We start from the raw sequence: 18261 nt of genomic DNA on the forward strand, positions 1-18261 counted from the left end.
TCATCAGAGACCTCATGGACCTGGTGATCGAGAATCAGATCCTGATAGCCCAGATCGATGACACGGTCAGTCAGATACTCAAGGTCAAGTTTTTGGCCGGGCTGTTCGAGCAACCCCTGGCGAATCGAACATAGAAGGGGTCGACAAACTAGACGAGAAGAAGAAGTAGAAGAAGAAGAAGACAAAAGAAAGAGAAAGGGGGTGAGACATTATCTAAAAAGGGGTCGGCGAGAGGGAGAGCATCGACGCACGAATTAGCAACAGAAGAAGAGGAGGGAGGAGATCTCCAGCATGCAAACGATGGTGGTCACGGTGGCACCACGGCTCCATCCGATCGGCAAACGGAGAAGGAAGGAGGAAGCTTCGATCGATTGACAAAAGCGAAGAGGGAGGAGGTGGCACCACAGACGGGGCTCTCGGCGGTGGCACATGATGGTGAGAGATGAAAAAGGGGTCGACAAGAGGGAGAGCACTGACACATGGATTAGTGACAAGAGAAGGGGAGGGAGGAGATCTCCGATGTGCAGACGATGGTGGTCATGGCGGTGCCACGACTCCCACCGATCAGCAAACAGATAAGGAAGGAGGATGCTCCGACCGATCAACAAAAACAAAGAGGGAGGAGGTGGCACCGCAGATGGGGCTCTCGGCGGCGGCACACGACGGCGAGAGAAATGGAGTCAGAGAAGAAGGAGGAGGTGAAAGAGAGTACTCGGGCGACGGGCGAGGAGCGACAACTATGTGCGAGGACTTAAACAGAAAGGGAAAGAAAGGGACTCATATTAGGGTTTTATGGGAGAAATTAGTGACAGAAACATTCCATCTCAAAACCCATCGCAAATTAGCGACGACGTAACGATGAAAAAATTCTATTGCTCATCCATCGTGAAGTTGCGACATAATGTTTCTGTCGCTAATCCATCGCTAATTAGCGATGAATTTTGAGACAGAATTTTTTCATTGCTAATTCCACAACTAATTCTAAATTTAGGGACGACTATTTTTCTCTAGCTAATCCGTCACAATTTGGCGATGGATTATTTTCGTCGCTAATTAACATTTTTCTTGTAGTGAGAGATAAACAATATAATTAATGTTTCTCTTCCTGGATGTCTCTTCCACAGTGTGAAAATCCTAGATGACAGTTTTGAAAAAATTGTGAGGATACTAAAACTTCGTGTGAGATTGTGCCCCTGAACCCGATATGGTGGTTCGCCTCTTGGCTATGGTTTTAGAGAGTTTCTGACCACTTTTCTTGGGGGAGGTATTATAGACAAAGTTGCTGTTATTGGTATACCAAGAAAGTGACATCAGTGGATGTTGGTTTCTCTGGTGTCTCGACATTAGATGTTGATTTTTAATGTTTCGATAGATGGTGTTGATTCCTGATATCGGTTGAGGAACAAGTATGAAACCCAGTAATAAAATCTAAATTGTGTGTTAAACTATAATTGAAAACCTATCTTAAACTTCAAGAATTTGTTGTGCCTGTTTTGAGTATCCGCGGGTTTTAATAAAAAGTAGAGCTAAACTTGTGTGCATTTAAGATGAACATGCATGCAAAAGAGAACTCTGATAATAACTTAATAATTTATTCATGCATGTGTATTGAAATCATGCATATTTACTGTTCTGCATTAGTTCATGCATTCTTATTTATTTTATTCTATAGAGGATATTGTTATTGCATGATAATTTCTTTTAAATACTTAAATGATAATTGATTTATGAGATTGTTGTAGTTATGTTCCTCTGAAAACTTACATGAATTTGATTTATGCTTTTTCTTGCTTATTTGGATTTTTAGAGTAATTCATACAATTTTTTTTTTATTCTTACCCAGTACTTCTTATGCTTTTCACAGGATCGAAAGTTCAGTGATGTGGACGACTTCCATAGAGAGCCTACGAGACAATGTGACTTACCTTCTATTATTCTTGGACAGTGTGGATCTATGATTTTAAATTTTAATTTACTTTTGTTCTCAGACTTTGTTTTTTTTATTAATAAAGTTAGTTTTTTTGTTTGGATGGTTCAATGTAGAGATCCCTTGTGGTTTAGAAGTTGTTAAGTCTTTGAGGCTCCCGATCCTTGGGTTTTGGTTTTCGCAATTGTTTAAAAAAAAATCTATTTTTCAAGAGAGATGAGTTGGGGTCAGTACAAGATGTCACATGAGGCCTAGTCCGGGTGCCATGTCTTCACACTTCAGCATCACATCTTCACCCTACTGATGATGCCTTTTTCCCTTTAATGCAATGAATGCTAAATTGGAACCCTACTAAGCAAATGGACATCAGAGTGACTGAGGAATCTCCACTTAGCTTACAGCACATTCTTTGTTAAAGGTATTTTATCCACTAAGAAGAACCATTACATAAAATATGCAAATGGCATATATCTCTTGGAGTTAAAGGGATGTTAAAGATGCTCATTTATGCTGTTGTGAAGGCTCCTTTCTACTGTTTGGCAATAGCGATCTTTCTCTTTTCTTCTTTTTCTTATTGCATTGCACATGCATCCATCCAAGGAATCTTAGAGCCTAGCCGCTGCCTGGCTGTATATAAACTAGTTGCAACTCAATGTAATAGGACCAACAGTGAAGAATTTGGCGATGGCCCTCCACTTAGTCCTTGGCACCCTCACGCTTATTCTATTGATGCATTTTCCAGTACAACTGAGTGCAAGGACCCTTGCAGCATCAGGGCAACCAGACCCTAAGGTATTCTCCTTCCACCTTTTTTGTTTCTTTCCTTTTCTTCTAATAACCCCTAAGCAAAGCCTGAGCTGTCATCATTACCATCCAAATGAGAAAAAATTGAAAACAGTTATTGTTATGATATGGAAGCTAGAAAACACTAAACCATGATACATTTGCTGTTAATTTGCTTAGATTTTTCTGTCATTTCAACTTTTGGGAGAGTCTGCTGAGAATAACAAAAAAAGAAAACAAAAATTGTAAAAGCTTCTAGTACAAAGGATTCTGTACCTTGATTGACATTGCTAATTCTAGATCTTCTGGTTTGCCTGTGTTGCAGGCTAACTGTTCCTACTTTATTGAAATTGAGACTACTTGCGCAACATCAGCCGAGACGACGGACATCGTTGGCGTGAGATTTGGAGATTTTGATGGGAACAGTGTTCTTGTGAGGCACCTAAGGAATCCAAAGGTCATCTATGATCCAAAAGGTGTTGCCAGGGAACAGGGTAACCTGTACACGGGATTCGGTAAGTGTGTTATAGACGTGTTTGATGCAAATGGCCCGTGCATGAATACAAAGGTGTGCTCCATCTACCTAAAACGGATCGGCTCAGATGATTGGAGGCCTGGCTGGGCAAAAGTGTTGCATCCTCGGGATGATGGCAGCAAAACTCCTGTTTCAGGCACCTTCTACTTCAGGACGTTTCTGCCTGCAAATGTTTGGTATGGGTTTGACTACTGCAACCACAACCGATCATATATTCCCAAGCATGCCCCTGTTGGTGGACTCTAGTCTGAGAGTCTAACACAAAGATTTTAGTTCTAAATAGCCTGTTATTGAATAGCTGCAGTTTCAATGGGACTGTAGAATTCCTCTGCTTACCATGTAAAGGCATGTCTTAGTTACAAGGCGTTTCGATTTAGTCTCAACAAGAATTTGTATTTTGTACACATTAATTATGGAGCATAGTGATGTAGGATGCAGTGAAACTCTCTCTCTCTCTAGATTGCTCGCTCGCTTGCTTGTGTTGAAAATTGGGTTATCTCTAATGTACAGGGCTCGTCCTATTTCCATTTCCCATTTCAATTGGTGCCCGCTCCATAATTTCCCATTTCAATTGGTGCAGCAGTCCCGCAGGATCGCTGTGGCAGCCCTTGAAGATGCACTGATTCCGTTCATGCCACAGCAGTCTCCACGCTGTGAGTATCCAAATCCTCCAAATGAATTTCAATTGTGGCCCTTTCAAGGCCATATGATCTGCAACCAGCATACCCCTGGGAAATTGTATATCGTCCTAGGACAAGGACAGGTCCCCCTACACATAATTGAAAAGTGCACGTACAAAGGTGCACTCCCAAAACAAGTGGGCCAGCGACTCTTGATCAGAGAGGCACAAGCAGTACCTGCTGGCCATTTGAATGTAAGTCTCAGCTCCGTGTTCACCCTCTCATGTAGTATTAGCCAACCCATGAGAGATCCCTCTTGGTGGGAGCCGACCCCCCACAATGCACTCTTTGGCAGCCAGAAAGGTGTCCGGTTGGGAAGCAGGTTATATGTCCCCCCCCCCCCCGAAGACTGTTGTTAGCTACATCGCGTGTTCGAGGGTCCCAATAAGCACCACGTATGTAAGCATGTGCAGCTCGTATCCTCATGTTTGTTAGCATCAGTTAACGTCGGAATCCGGTGCAATTGCAAAGACTTAAGTACCTTTTCCTCCATTGGTGCCATAAAAATGACGATTCTAGAAAAGGAGCGGTTGCAAAGACTTAAGTACCCCAAAGATGGTTATTTAAGACCCAGTCCCTGCACTACAGAATTATCCGAGAAAGGAATCCCCCCTGAAGAAGGCCATGAACATCAACCCTCTCTCACTCTCTCCCTTCTCTTTCTGCCTCTGTGCACATCCAGCAGACGATCCTACACTACTCCATCAAGCACTGACTGACCTGCACACTGCCTCCGTGCACATCCAGCAGACGATCTTATACTATAGCATGGTTCAACTTGATGAGTTGTGAAGCCTGATTAAGAGTTTTTGCCCTTACAGAAGGGGGGTTCGAGGGCTCCCCCTGACGTGGGTCCCTCTTGTAATTGTCGAAAAAGAGCAATAAAGTGTTTTGTTTAATCGTGGGGCTCATATGTTTTCTTCGGTTGTTTCTTGCTCGAGGTTTTCGTAACATCATTTCCTGTGATTTTCTATTTTTTTTTTCGCTACATGATTTTTGTAAATCGCTGCTCGATTTAGCAATTTTTCATTTTTTTTTGCTACGTGATTTTCGTAAATCGCTACTTGATTTAACGATTTTTTGTATTTTTTGCTACGCGATTTTCGTAAATCACTACTCGATTTAGTGATTTACAAAAACCGCATAGCGATTTGCCATTTATTTTTGCTACGCGATTTTCGTAAATCGCTACTCGATATAGCGATTTATGAAAATCACATAGCGATTTGCCATTGATTTGGCGGGGAGGTGGGTCCTGTCGGAGTGCACGGTGTCAGAGGTCAAGATGAGAACCTCGCGGTGCCAGAACCCGATGAATGCCCGCCAAGACTTGAGGGTGCAAATGCCTGTGTTGAGCATCGTCAGGGTGGCCTGGAAGCAGTGGCGGAGCCAGGGGTGGGCATGGGTGGGCGGTCGCCCACCCCAGAATTAGAAACTGAGTCAAAATATGATATGACTCGGGTCTTCTTCTTCATTCCCCACGATTTGGAGGTTGCATTCTTTCCTTGCGAATGCTTGTCGAAGAAGATCATAGCAGGGTCGTGCAGGAGTGGAGATCACGCCTCCCTGCGATACAGAGTTGCTCTGCCTCGATGCTGTGGCGAGGACCGTCCCCTCCGAGAGAGAGCTGAGGAGGCACCTCAGTTGGAAGACCTTCGGCTTGCTGCTGGATCACCACCGAGAAGGAGGTGGCTCAACTACCGAAACAGGCTTTCGATCTCGATGTATGATCTTCACCACCATGGAAGCTTCGTGCCACTGCGCCACCGACAGAGGTCGATGATCACCACCCGAAGTCTGCCCACCCAACAAAAAACTTCTGGCTCCGCCACTGCCTGGAAGGCATAGACCTGATCGAAAGTATTACCGACGTAGGGGTAGACAAATTATACTTTGAAAGACTCCGTTGTAGGTGTACTGGAGAAAGATTATGTTGTAGGTGTCCCTCGAAGGCGGCGGAGGGGCCGCTGCAGTCGGTTGCCTACTGGACGAGGGTAGCATTCCGGCCACTGCTAGCAGAAAGAGGATGACGATCACCGTCGGATCGTCGACTCTTTGCCTCCATTAATACAGTGTTTCACGGAGAAGGAAGAAGAAGAAGATAACGACAGAAAGTTCATACAGAAAAGAAAGAGTGTTTCAGGTTTGTTTCGCTGTTTAGACTTTGAAGAGTTAACATCATCCTTGAATTTCTGGATGGAGGATATTTTTGTCCTTTTTTCGAACCATTGTTTTTCTTTTTTTGACTGGAGGACATTTTCGTTATTTTCTCAAACTGTCGTTTCATGGCAAGAATAGCAAGAAAGGGTACTTAAGTCTTTGCAACCGCACCGGACTCTGACGCTAACTGATGTTGACAAACATGGGGATATGAGCCCCATGTGCTTACATACGTGGAGCTCATTGAGATCCTCCGAACACACGATGTAGCTAACGACCGTCTTTGGGGGAGAACACACACCACCTTCTCGTCCAGTTGGCCAGTGCCCTCTAAAGTGAGGACACTACAAATTCCATAATTGTACATGGGCCACCTTACAATGATTGGGTCTTGTCCTAGAGTAAGTCCTTCGCCCGACTCCAATGAAGCTCCAGTGAGACCCCCAAAAGTATGGGAGGCCTAGGTATGTGAATGCTAGGGGGGCCTTCTCGCAATCCCTAAAGATTTGGGACACCCTCCATTGGGTCTCTCCTGTGAGATCATTAAAGGCCATGATTTTGCTCTTGGCCCCATTCATGTGAAGGCCAGAGATCTCCGCAAAGCACCTCAACATGATTCATAGCACTCACACATTCTTATTAGTAGCCTCACCGAACACCAACAATTCATCGACAAATATGAGGTAAGAGATGATAACACTATTGGAGACTTTACAACCCCAAAATTTGCCTTGAACCATTATCGAGGAGAGCATTACAATAATGCTTCCATTGCCAAGATTAAGAGGGATGGTAATAGTGGTCCCCTTGGCAAAGTCCCCTTCGAGGTTTAAGAAACTCCCCTTTATCTCTATTTATGGCTAGGGCAATAGACTCAGCAGAGAGCAAACTCTCTATCCAAGCATGCCATTTTCCTCCAAACCCCAAATTCTGCATTCAGTTCAATATAAATCGCCAATCAATAGAGTCAAAAGCTTTTTGAAGATCAATTTTCAAAATAAAGAATTTTGTACCTAAAAGGTTGATGGAGTGAATTGCTTCATGTGCCACGATGCATGATTCCTGAAGTGGTATTCTTGGGATGAATGCACTTTATGAGTTTTAAGAGATCCAATCGTAGTCGAAATGCACTGTGCAAGGATCTTTGAGGTGATCTTGAATATTGTTTCCACCAAGGAGATGAGTCTGAATCGGCATGTGTGTCCTTGGGTATGAGGATGAGTAGTGAACTCGCAAAATCATGTGGCACTTTCGCATTTGAGTGGAACTCTTTCATCAACTACATCAAGTCATGCTTTACTGAGTCCCAAGACTCTTTGAAAAATTCAATTGGGAATTAGTTCAAGCTTGAAGTTTTCTCATTTGGTAAGGACCAAACCACTTGTTTGATTTCTTTCCAAGTAAAGCTTCACACGCAATTTGTTCGTTCATCTTCGTTGAGATACTTGAAGTCCATTACCGACATATCATACTCGGTCCTGACATAGGTCATGAATCTTTCCTTGAAGTAGTCCGTAGCCTTGGCCAAGATACTTGCACCACCGACCTGCAATCATCAATGACCATATGATGTTGATTTGCCTTCATGAGGAAGCACACATGTGGAAGAAGCGAGTATTCAATTCTTCAGATTTGAGCCAATAAGCTTTGACCCATTGTTTCCATCGAATGCATTCTCGTAATCTCCACTTGTTGATTTTTTTACTAGTTGTTGGCATTCATTTCTCAAATTGGTGGCTGCCCCCTTATCGGTCATGTTTTCCTCACATTCGCATAGCACTCTTAATTGACATTTCCAATCTTGTAGGAATCTGAATTTTGTTGTGCATTTGGTTCTATTCTATTCAATGAGCATCCCACGTACAAACTTGAGTTTTGAATTTATTTTTTGTGCAGCCCAACACCATGAACATGGTGTTGAGTTTCACCATTCTCAAACGAGGTTGAGGACATCCTGAAAGACCCACAATTTTTTTGAGAAAATTTAATACATGATGAAATTTTAGAAATGCTTATATATATATATATATATATATATATATATATATATATATATATATATATATATATATATATATATATATATATATAAGATGCAAAATATATGCATGATTACTTAGCCAACCCTGCATAGACATACTTATTTGAGTGGTAACACTAGAATCTATCTACCAAGTGTGTTTGGGTATAGAAGTTAAATTAACCTCAGAATAAACCAAAGTAAGGAAGGTACCTTTCTTTTCATACCAAGCATGATATTTGGTACAATCATTCTTCATATGACTCTCGTCTTTGCAAAAGAAACAACTAGACTTTGTATTCTGATGTCTTTTTTGTTTCTTCTGCGATTGAGGGTCCACTGTAGCTTTCTTATTCTTTTTCTTTTTTTTTTTAATTTACCTTTAGAGGTAACCGCCAAGTGAGCACTTTCTGTTTTTTCTTGCTTCATCCTTTTCTCTTCTTGCACACAATGTGAAATGAGCTCATTAAAAGTTCATTTATCTTTTTAGCAATTACAACTGACCTTAAATTGATTGTATTGTGTGTGAAGAGATATCAGAACTAAATGTACGAGTAAGTCCTTAGATAACTCTAACTTTAGTGCCTTTAGTTTTGAAGCATGATGAGACATTTTCATAATATACTCTCTTATATTTCCTTTGCCTTTATACCTTGAAACAAGACTCGAAAGGCGAGTGCTTATCTCAGCCTTTTCGTTCTTAGCAAAACATTTTTTAATTTTCTCAAGAAACTTCTTGGCATTAACCTCTTCAGACATAGTATCTCTGAAGGTTTTCAGAATTGTATGTTTCCTGATCATAAGACTCATGCGATTAGATTGATCCCACTGCTCATAGTTCCTTTTATCCTAAGCGAAACTTCAATCTGTAAGAGCAGGTGATTGATCCTCTCGAAGTGTAAGGTCCAAATTCATACACCCAAGAACAATCATAACATTCTCTTTCTAGTTTTTGAAGTTAGAGCCATTCAAAACAGGGACCAATTGATATTTGCAGATATCATAAAAGCAGAAGTATTAATTGGATCAAGAACAAAACAAACCACAATAAGCTCACAATTAACATACAAATTTGCATGCATTAACATAAACTAACATTTAAACTGTGGTGAACCCCATCACAAGATACTCAGCACAATATTTACATTTAGTCTTTGAACAAAAATGTCAACTTGTAAGTAGTACTCTTTATCACAGTAATCAAATATGGACAATTAATCCTATCAAACAACAAACCTTTCTTTGGATTGACTCATTGTTCACATGAAAAACCTGATAATCATCTCATATTTATTACTATTCACATGAAACCTAAAAATATATATATATATATATATATATATATATATTTGGGCTCAACCAAATAGTAATCTTTCTTTGGGCCGATCACTATTCACATGAAACCTAAATATATAAACATCTCAATATCCAAATAAGTTAATTTACACAAGAGATGTTACTTCGATAACATGTTTCAATCAATTCATTTTAGAATATCAAACCCTTATTCTAAAAAGAATATTATGGTTCAAATATGTGAATACATTCATATGAACAAAAGAAAACATAGCCATAATCCATATAGGGTTGAAAAATAACTAAAGTCAATCCTCTAGAAGAACTCAAAATGCATACTTAATGGCCCTGAATCCAATAATAAAATAAAATAAATTATCCTTAATTTTTTTTTATTAAGAGTTTCAAGACACACATGCGAGGGTTCGACCCACGGGGTAGGGCCAGACCCAACTGGCGGGTCAAAATAGATTTGACCCGGCACGGGTCAGACCTCAACTTAGATTGGACGACACAAGTTTGCCCCACAACCGAGTTGATTCAGTCCCCTCAACCTGATGGGGACTGAACCAGGTCAGCCCCCCGACCCTTGTGGGGAGTCGAAGTTGGCCCGGCCCACGGAAGGAGGGCGATCCCGATCAGGCATCCAGGAGGTCGAACACGGTCTGACACCACTCGGGAGGTGAAACTCCGCGTAGCACCCGAGTAGAGGCCGCACTAGATCTTGACTATCGTAGGCCCCGAACCACCTGGCGACGGTGGCTGAGGTGAACCAGATGCCCTGTGCACCGTCGCTCGACACTGCCAGCCCCAGATGGTCATCGACGGTGGCTGGGGTGAATTGAATGCCCTAGATCATCATCAATTTTTGACTGGTCGATAGTGATTCCCCCGTCCAATGAACTGAATGAGCGACCCCCCCCCCCGTTCGACAATCTGAATAGTCGACCCACCCTGTTCGATGAACTGAATGGGCGACCACTTTCATCCAACGATCTAAATGGGAAACCGCCCCTGTACGACGATCAGACATAAAAGTGGGAGGGTTTGAAACCCTCTTATCCGACAGACATAAAAGTGGGAGGGCAGATCGACCTTCTCATTCGATCCTATCCGACGATCCAAATGAGGTGAGAGGGCTGATCGACCCTCCCGTCTATCCTGCAACCCAAAGAGGAGGGTCAAACAACCCTCCTTCCCATCCTGTCTAGTGACCCAAAAAGGGAATGGCCGAACAACCCTCCCTCCCGCTCGGGCATATCTGAATGGTGCAGGAGGGTTGATCGACTATCCTCTGCCCATGTCCTGCCACCGATAAGAATAAAAAACCTAAGGAAAGGAGATCTGGTCTCTCTCTTTTCCTTGAGAATCGTGTAGGCACCCGATGGTGTCTGCACCAAAAACTGTTCGCAATGGATCACTGATTGCAATGAGAAAAATAATAGCAAAACTAAATATTTCAACAATTAAAAAAGAACAAGGTGCTCAAACACCAATTGTTGGATTTAGAATTCGAGAAAACCCTTTATTTGATCGTTAAACTTGTTCGTGCTAAATCATTGAAAAAAACAAAAACAAAACTTGATGCAGAAGAGTACCTGAATCCATTGATGCTCTAGTACATCTTTTATGAGTTTGATCTTTCAGAACCTTTATATGGCCTTTTCTTCTTCTCTAAACCTTATAAGAGAGAGATAATTTTCTTTCTTAATGGGGAGGCAAAAGAGAACATTCACTATATATGGTTTTGGGGACCATAACCTAATTGTAGCCACCTTATAGTCTATTTCTAATTTAGCCCATCATAAAATAAAAAATTAACAAATGAAGGCACATGAAGTCTCTACACATAATATAACCATACTCTATGAGATGTTATATGGCCCAACCGTATAAGATCACTTTGTATGGGCCTTAACCTTAGACAATTTATAATGTGTGATTAACATATATAGGCCCACACAATTTATCTAACAATACCCTGTCGCCCTAGCCCTTTCCTCAAGAGGTTGATGTTGTTTTCTTGAGCATCAATTGTTCCCTCCTTCATGCACCCTTAGATCTGTAGGGTGTCTATCAATTTTGGTCAACCCCATCAAGCGACTCCTTTCACGTGGCTAGGGATGGCAGTGGACCGGTGGATGGAGGATATGAAATAGTGATGGGGGCGGGAATGAAAGTTAAAATAAGAACTCGTGTGAGATGAAGGTGGGAATGGACTTACCTAGTCCCGCACTGCCCTGCCCCGCCCCGCCCAATCCCCAATCCTTATTTAGAGATGACAATGGACATAAGGGAAACAGAGCTTGCCCAACCTCGCCTCATTTGGACCAGGAATGGAAGACATGAAATGGGGATGGAGGTTAAAATCCAAGCATGAATTTTGAGATGGGACAGGGGTGGAGACCTTGTCCGCCTGGTCCACTGCCATCCTTAGGCATGGCCTCAAAAAGATGGGGGTGGTGGTGGTCTCCTTCAAATTTGCATCACAAACATGTATAAGAGGCCATTCAATTTAAGGTCGCTTAGCTCAGACACCACCAGCCTTGCTGTGTCGGGTGTAGTGTGTTGGATCACTTCATCATCTTGACTTCTGCCTCTTCGTGTTGTTTTTGTTTCATGGCTGTCATGGTTTGGTATTGAATGTACATGTGACCCATGGTGTGTAAGACATTTTGGACGTCCAACTATAGGAGAGATCCCGCTTGGATGCATCTCACCAACATTGGCATCCATGATTTCATAAAATATTTTGGGTTCATTATGTGTAGATTAGCCTTGAGATCCTTAACAACTATTAGGTTGACGTCCCTGGATTGGCATCAGTGCAGACCTTTAGCCTTTTGTTCAATATCCTATGACGATTCACCATTGAAGAGCCAAAACTGTAAATGGCAGCCACCTGATCCCTTCTACTAGATCCTTTTGGCCTTTGTGCCTTGAATGATTATAGATCCATAGTTGTTCGCATTCTCATGTGCTGGTGATTCGTTCTTAGTCTGAACAACAAGTATAAGTGAGCTCTACTCACAAAACGGGCCCAACGCCCAATACAACTCGCCATGGAGTTTCAACATGCACCCAGATTTGCAAACATGTGTCATAACCCTACTGTGATGTTCATGTCTCCATGTCATTCAGGATGAATCAAGTGTCAAATGTACAAATACATCCATGTGATGTGAACCATACAAGAGTTCATTCGAGACATTTATATAAGCAGTAACATTGCACATTCATAGCTCAACTATAGGCACAAGGCACTTGACTATAAGCATGATTCAATCAATTCATTCGAGTTCAGTGACATGATGTGCAAGTGGCAAGTTTTCATTCGTGCTATAGCATTGATGTTTAATGTCATATCATACTCATTTGTATACTTGCAACCGTGTCAAAATGTGCGACAAGAGCACATGACCTAAGTTATTTCATCACGCATAATGTGCAAAACTACAATACTTGAATGCCATGCTTACAAATGGAAAATTCACAGCCGTGCTTAGAAGTGAGCGTGATACATCACATTCATGTGGCAATAACCATCATTTGGGTTCGAATTATTCTATTTACATAAAGACGTGAACGCGGCCAAAATGATGTCATCGGTGCAGTGAATTGGTAGCAACTATATGCTAACCAAGGTATGATTTAACCGCCGCAACATCGACAGCCAAGGTGTTGTGAAACTATAAACATCATCAAGCATTCAGTTGCATATTTCCATGATTTGAAATATGCACATTACATCATTTCAAGCAAGACATGGTTTTGCACATGCTTCTATAGATAATTTGCATCATGATCGATGCAATTACCATTCGTCGCACATCATGAAATATCAATCTTCATGCTCACAATTCATTTCAAGCAGTACATTACATGTTATGGAATATCCAACATTTGTTTCGATAAAGTGAGCCTCATTCATATGATTCACCCAAGTGACAACATATGCGATAGCGCACATCATTTCAATAACATGTATGTGCAAGCACTGTAGGTATATTTTTCTGAAGTTGTCAAGCATACAATATTTCTAGCTTGTTTTACACAAGCTGCCATAAATATTGAACATACAAGGAATAAAGCATCACCGTGAGTGGGAGAGATGCTGTGCATGAAGCGCTGCAACCAAGTGCATGCCATGCAGAAAGTTGCAGCGGCCAAGGGGTGGCCAGACCTGTGCACATGTTGCGGCTAACTGCCGCAACAATGGTGCTACCCAAGAGCACACTCGTCGAAGTAAAATACAACAAAGACAATGCTGCTTCAGAATGCCCGAAGGACAGGGTATTCGCAGCGATGAAGGTGCTGTCACGAAACGCCAAACTGCAGGGAAATGCAATACCCAAACTGCTGCCACTTAGGCGCCAAAACTGTGAGAGATTGCAGCTAAAAACCTGCTGCCAAGATGCGTCATTACTGCAGAATTTTGCAGCTACAACAACCTGATAGCTGCCCAAGAGTGCCAACCTTCAGGGAGCTCATAGCCATAAGGGCACTGCCACATGGCACCAACGTTGTGGAAAGGTTTGCAGCAAGGAGTATGCTGTCGTACTTGCCTAAGCAAGCTGTAAAAAAATCACAGCAAGAAGCACTGCAAAGCAAGTGCCAAAACTGCTTGAAATCATGGCAAGTAGAGCGTTGCCATGCCTGTGCCAAGTGCGCAGAAAAATGTAGCATTCTAAGTGCTGCCATAAGTGTCAAAACATACGTAAAAGGAAAGCTTGGAAATGTCATGGTCCGACCTAACACGCAGGCCTAGACCTGCAGGCTGGGGCCATAGGGGAAACACCCAAACAAAAAAAATAAGAAGGCCAGGGAAACGGCTCGGGTTTGGTGCAACCATCAGACCCAGACTTGGTAAGGTTCTGCAACAGCTTATAGCCACGTCCATTCGGCTGCAGCACATTAAGGTTCAACAAAGGGTGGTGCCAACTAGGTGCAGCAAGGGTTGCTTGAGCCGCCTTGCCTGCACGCCAAGGCTTGCCACATGCCAAAGAAGAATGGAGAGGAGGAACGTGGGGCGGTCAGCTACAACAGATCGACCCACCAACATGGAGGATGTTGCAGCATGGCATGGCCTGATCGGGGGTTACAGGGGAATCCGAACCAGAGGTTTCTGCCCCCACCCGAAAAATACAAGGAAATCACAAACCAAAACAAAGTAACAAAAAAAAAGATATGAAAAGGAAAGAAAATCTGGCAACTCAGGAGTGATGGGGACAACGTCCCTTGCGCCCAACTGTTGCAAGGAAGAGGCCTTGAAAACCCATCCAAAACCCGAGTTTGCTGGTATTCTAAGTATGAGAATACTTAAGCCTAAAATGCTAGAGTTGCTTAAGAATGAAGACCGCATGATAAAAAAAAAATGTGCGTCCGTGAGCAACGTGAACAAAGTACCCACAAACATAAAACCCATTGAAATCCATATTTTCAAACGAATGGAAGTGTAGAGAAAACTCACCATGCAATTTTTTAGATTCGGAGAAGGGGGAATCCCTTTGGCTCAATGTGTAGAGGGGAGTCCCTTTTCGGTACCCAACCCTACATAATAACACAAAGAGGCTTCAAAGGGGGTTGTACAGTCGGCTAGAGAGAGAGAGAGAGAGAGAGACCGCCACAAAAAAACTTTTTTCTCTCTCCTTTCCTTTACATGAAGTATTTATATTTTAGGGTTTTCAAGTGGACAACTACGATTAAGTCCTTAGATCGGATGGTTAGGGTGTGTTTCACACCCATCTAGGTAGTGGCATACTAGTGATTTTTCAATCCAACCTCCCACACAGCCAATAGGCCTATAACATTTGAATTCTTTTTAACATACTTTAAAAATGTCATACCCTAAAGCTCTACACGCCCTTGTGTGTTGGGATATTTTTCACAAATGCTACAGGGTTGCCGCCCTTTGTGGCCAATGAACATCTAGCACCCGAAAAGGCTTGCGAAAATGCCAATGGGACACCGCCCAGCTAGCCCAAACATGCCCAGCTAGGTGTTGGCGTTGACTTGATCTGAATTTTTCCAAGTCAAGCCCAAGCATAACCAAAATTCCAAATTTATTTTATTTTAAAAATTCCTATAACACTTATACATTTCTAAAACCTCATTTGATGTAAAAATGTCTATAATGAAACGAGTTTAAGCATTTAAAATTTTTGATGTGCAATTCAAGTGATTTTATGTATCAAATTTTTTCTCAGAAAATTTGTGGGTCTTAGATCCCTCTTCTTCTCCTTCCTTCTTCTTCCCTAGTTGTCGCCCCCTCCATTTTCTCTTTTCTTTTCGTTTTCCTTTCTTTTCTGGCTGCATCGAAGGAGCTTCAAGTATAACTCTTTCTCCTCCCTTTTATTTCTTTTCATTACCTTCATTATTTTCTTGTTGTGTTTTTATGTTTCATAGCCACCATGAAAAGGAGATTCAACCTCTCTTTCAATCGACTACATCAAATCGATCTCATGCACTCGTTGTTTTTATTATTTCTTCTTCTTTTCTTATTATTTTATGCATCTTAGATTAGATTTATATTATTGTTTTCATCCATACAAAATAAAAAATAGTGCATCTGTGTTTTATTTTTCATTTTATGCATATTTAGATCATGTTCTTTCATCTTCTTTATAGTCCTACATAAATCTTGATTCTGGCTACACCACTATTATTTTATGTGGTTATTTTCATCATTTTGATCTGAATTTTTTATGAGGGTTATATCCATATGTTTGCATGAATTTGTTTTCTGTTCACGATGTTTGGGCATCTGATGACCCATTTTTAAAATTAAGAACCAAAATTTGTTTTCAGCATCGTCAAAACACTATGTAGAATCAGGAGCAACTTGCCGGAGTCATATCTCTCTAACCGCAGATCATTTTTTAGATCCGTAAAAAGTGGATTCTTTGTCTGCATATCTAGTTTCTCTTATGTAATTTGGTGATTTTTTATGGCTATTTACTATTTTATCCTCACCTAAAACCAGAGCCTGCTTTTCTTGAATCGTCAGGCATGGTTCAGATTCAGGATGATCTTGCCAAAGTGATATCTCCCTAATCAAAGATGATCTCTCTGATCCGTAAAAAGTAACTTACTTGTATACATGTCTAGTTTCTGTGATATAATTTTGGTGATTTTTGCAGATCGTTTGTTTTTTTATTTTGACCTAGAACCAGAATATGCTTTTCTTGCATTGTCAGGCATTATCCAGAATCAAGATCATCTTGCCAGAATCATATCTCCCTAATCGAAGATGATCTTTCCGATCCGCAAAATAGGTTTTCCTTGTTGACATGTCTAGTTTATCTCTGTCAAATTTCATAAATTTTTATCTCTGTTTAATATTTTATTTTGATCTAAAACTGTGACAGGTACAGAATAGCCTATTCTGCAGCCTATTTTCACTTTTTAATTCAATATTTGTTTTCAGCATATTCTTTAAAAATATTTTTTGATTGTATGCTGTTTTTAGGGTTCTTATAATTGTTCATGTCAATTTTCAAGATTTTTAAAGATCATTTGATATTTTATCTTGTTGTTTTCCAAGAACCGGTTTCTTGTAGAGTCCTATTCTGCAAAAATACGGGAAAAATTGATCTTTTTCTTGTTTATTTCATCTTTTCATAAATAGTTTTCATATTTTTATATTTTGATTATTTTCTTAATCATGTCAAGGTGCTCTCCACCCGATTTGACATCGTTTAAAATTTGTTTGGTCTTCAGATTAGGCATATTTCAAAATTGCTTTCTGAAAACCCTAATTTTAACACTAGTTTTGCAATTAATATTAACTTTTAGGGGTATTTTGGTCATTTTGCCTTCAATTTTGAATTTCTAATTTTATAATCAGTTTAGTTTTATAGTTTATTAGATCATGAATCATCCTTTATTTTATTTAGAATTTTTATGAATGCATAGGGAAAAGGCATATTTCAGATAAATATCTCTTAATTTTCAGATATTGTTGGATAAATCCTGAAAAGCCTACATTTTTCTACTAATATGTTTGCTGATTTTGCAGAAAAGCTCAAGATTTTATTTTCTTTATTTTATTCTTCCTTTTTTTATTTCATTATTCAATTCTCAACGTAAATTGTAATAAAAATAAAAAATAGTAAAAATTTACTTTTCTGCATAGATAGATTGCACAAGCATATAATTTATTTTCTTAATATTAAATGCTATGGTTTTTCTTGAATGGCACGTGCACCTTCTTCTAAGAAGTTGATAAACTTAGTGAAATTTGTATTTGTGTCCATAGTCAGAATACGAATGAAATTCAGATTTATTAATTTCTTTTAAGTTACAAATAACCTACACTCTTAGGCAATTTTTCAAAATTATTGCATATTTTCAAAGGCTTTTCAAATATTTTCTAAAACTCTCCTACTAGGATTTAATGAGATATATTCAAAACATATTTGTGGCCATAGTTATAGATATGTGGCAAATTTATCTTATTAAAATTCTATAAGGCACAAAAACCCCTTTTCATCAGAAGAATTTTCTAAAAATAGAAGGGATTTATAAAAGATTTCTTTTCTCAAACCTTTCAAAAAGAATTTTGGTAAACTGCATTCATGTATCATTTAGACTTAGGTTGCATCATAGGGCCACACGCCCAATCATCTGGTTCTTGCTTTCAGAAATTTGATTTCTTAAAATATCTTCTTTTCAAAATAATTTCAGGCATGCATCATGTTTTTCAATAAATTTTTCCAAATCTTGTCACATATATGATTTCATTTTGCATTCTAGGACTTAGAATAATTTCATAGACATTTGAATAAAGCAAGGCATATTGTTAAATCCTTGGTTTGATTACTCCTGGTTAAGGTGTCAGGAATGGTTGAACCTCGTACCG

General features: G+C 40.3%; 1 protein-coding gene across 1 annotated transcript; it reads left to right on the forward strand.

Moving 5' to 3' along the window:
- Positions 1-2605: 2605 nt before the first annotated feature.
- On the forward strand, positions 2606-3589 carry LOC149823459 (embryo-specific protein ATS3A-like). The gene is made up of 2 exons (XM_090018647.1): positions 2606-2719; positions 3036-3589. Exons 1-2 carry the CDS (start codon positions 2612-2614, stop codon positions 3489-3491), a joined length of 564 nt encoding a protein of 187 aa, XP_089874773.1. The 5' UTR covers positions 2606-2611; the 3' UTR covers positions 3492-3589.
- Positions 3590-18261: the final 14672 nt, after the last annotated feature.

This window comes from Nuphar pumila, chromosome 10, assembly GCF_984573655.1.
Source record: "Nuphar pumila chromosome 10, dmNupPumi1.hap1.1, whole genome shotgun sequence".
Lineage (NCBI taxonomy): Eukaryota > Viridiplantae > Streptophyta > Magnoliopsida > Nymphaeales > Nymphaeaceae > Nuphar > Nuphar pumila.

What these genes read in the sequence shown, in the direction of transcription:
- LOC149823459 (XM_090018647.1), top strand. Translation starts at nt 2,612, where the DNA reads ATGGCCCTCCACTTAGTCCTTGGCACCCTCACGCTTATTCTATTGATG. An exon ending in CAGGGCAACCAGACCCTAAG is followed by an intron (nt 2,720 to 3,035) that starts GTATTCTCCTTC and finishes CCTGTGTTGCAG; the next exon opens with GCTAACTGTTCCTACTTTAT.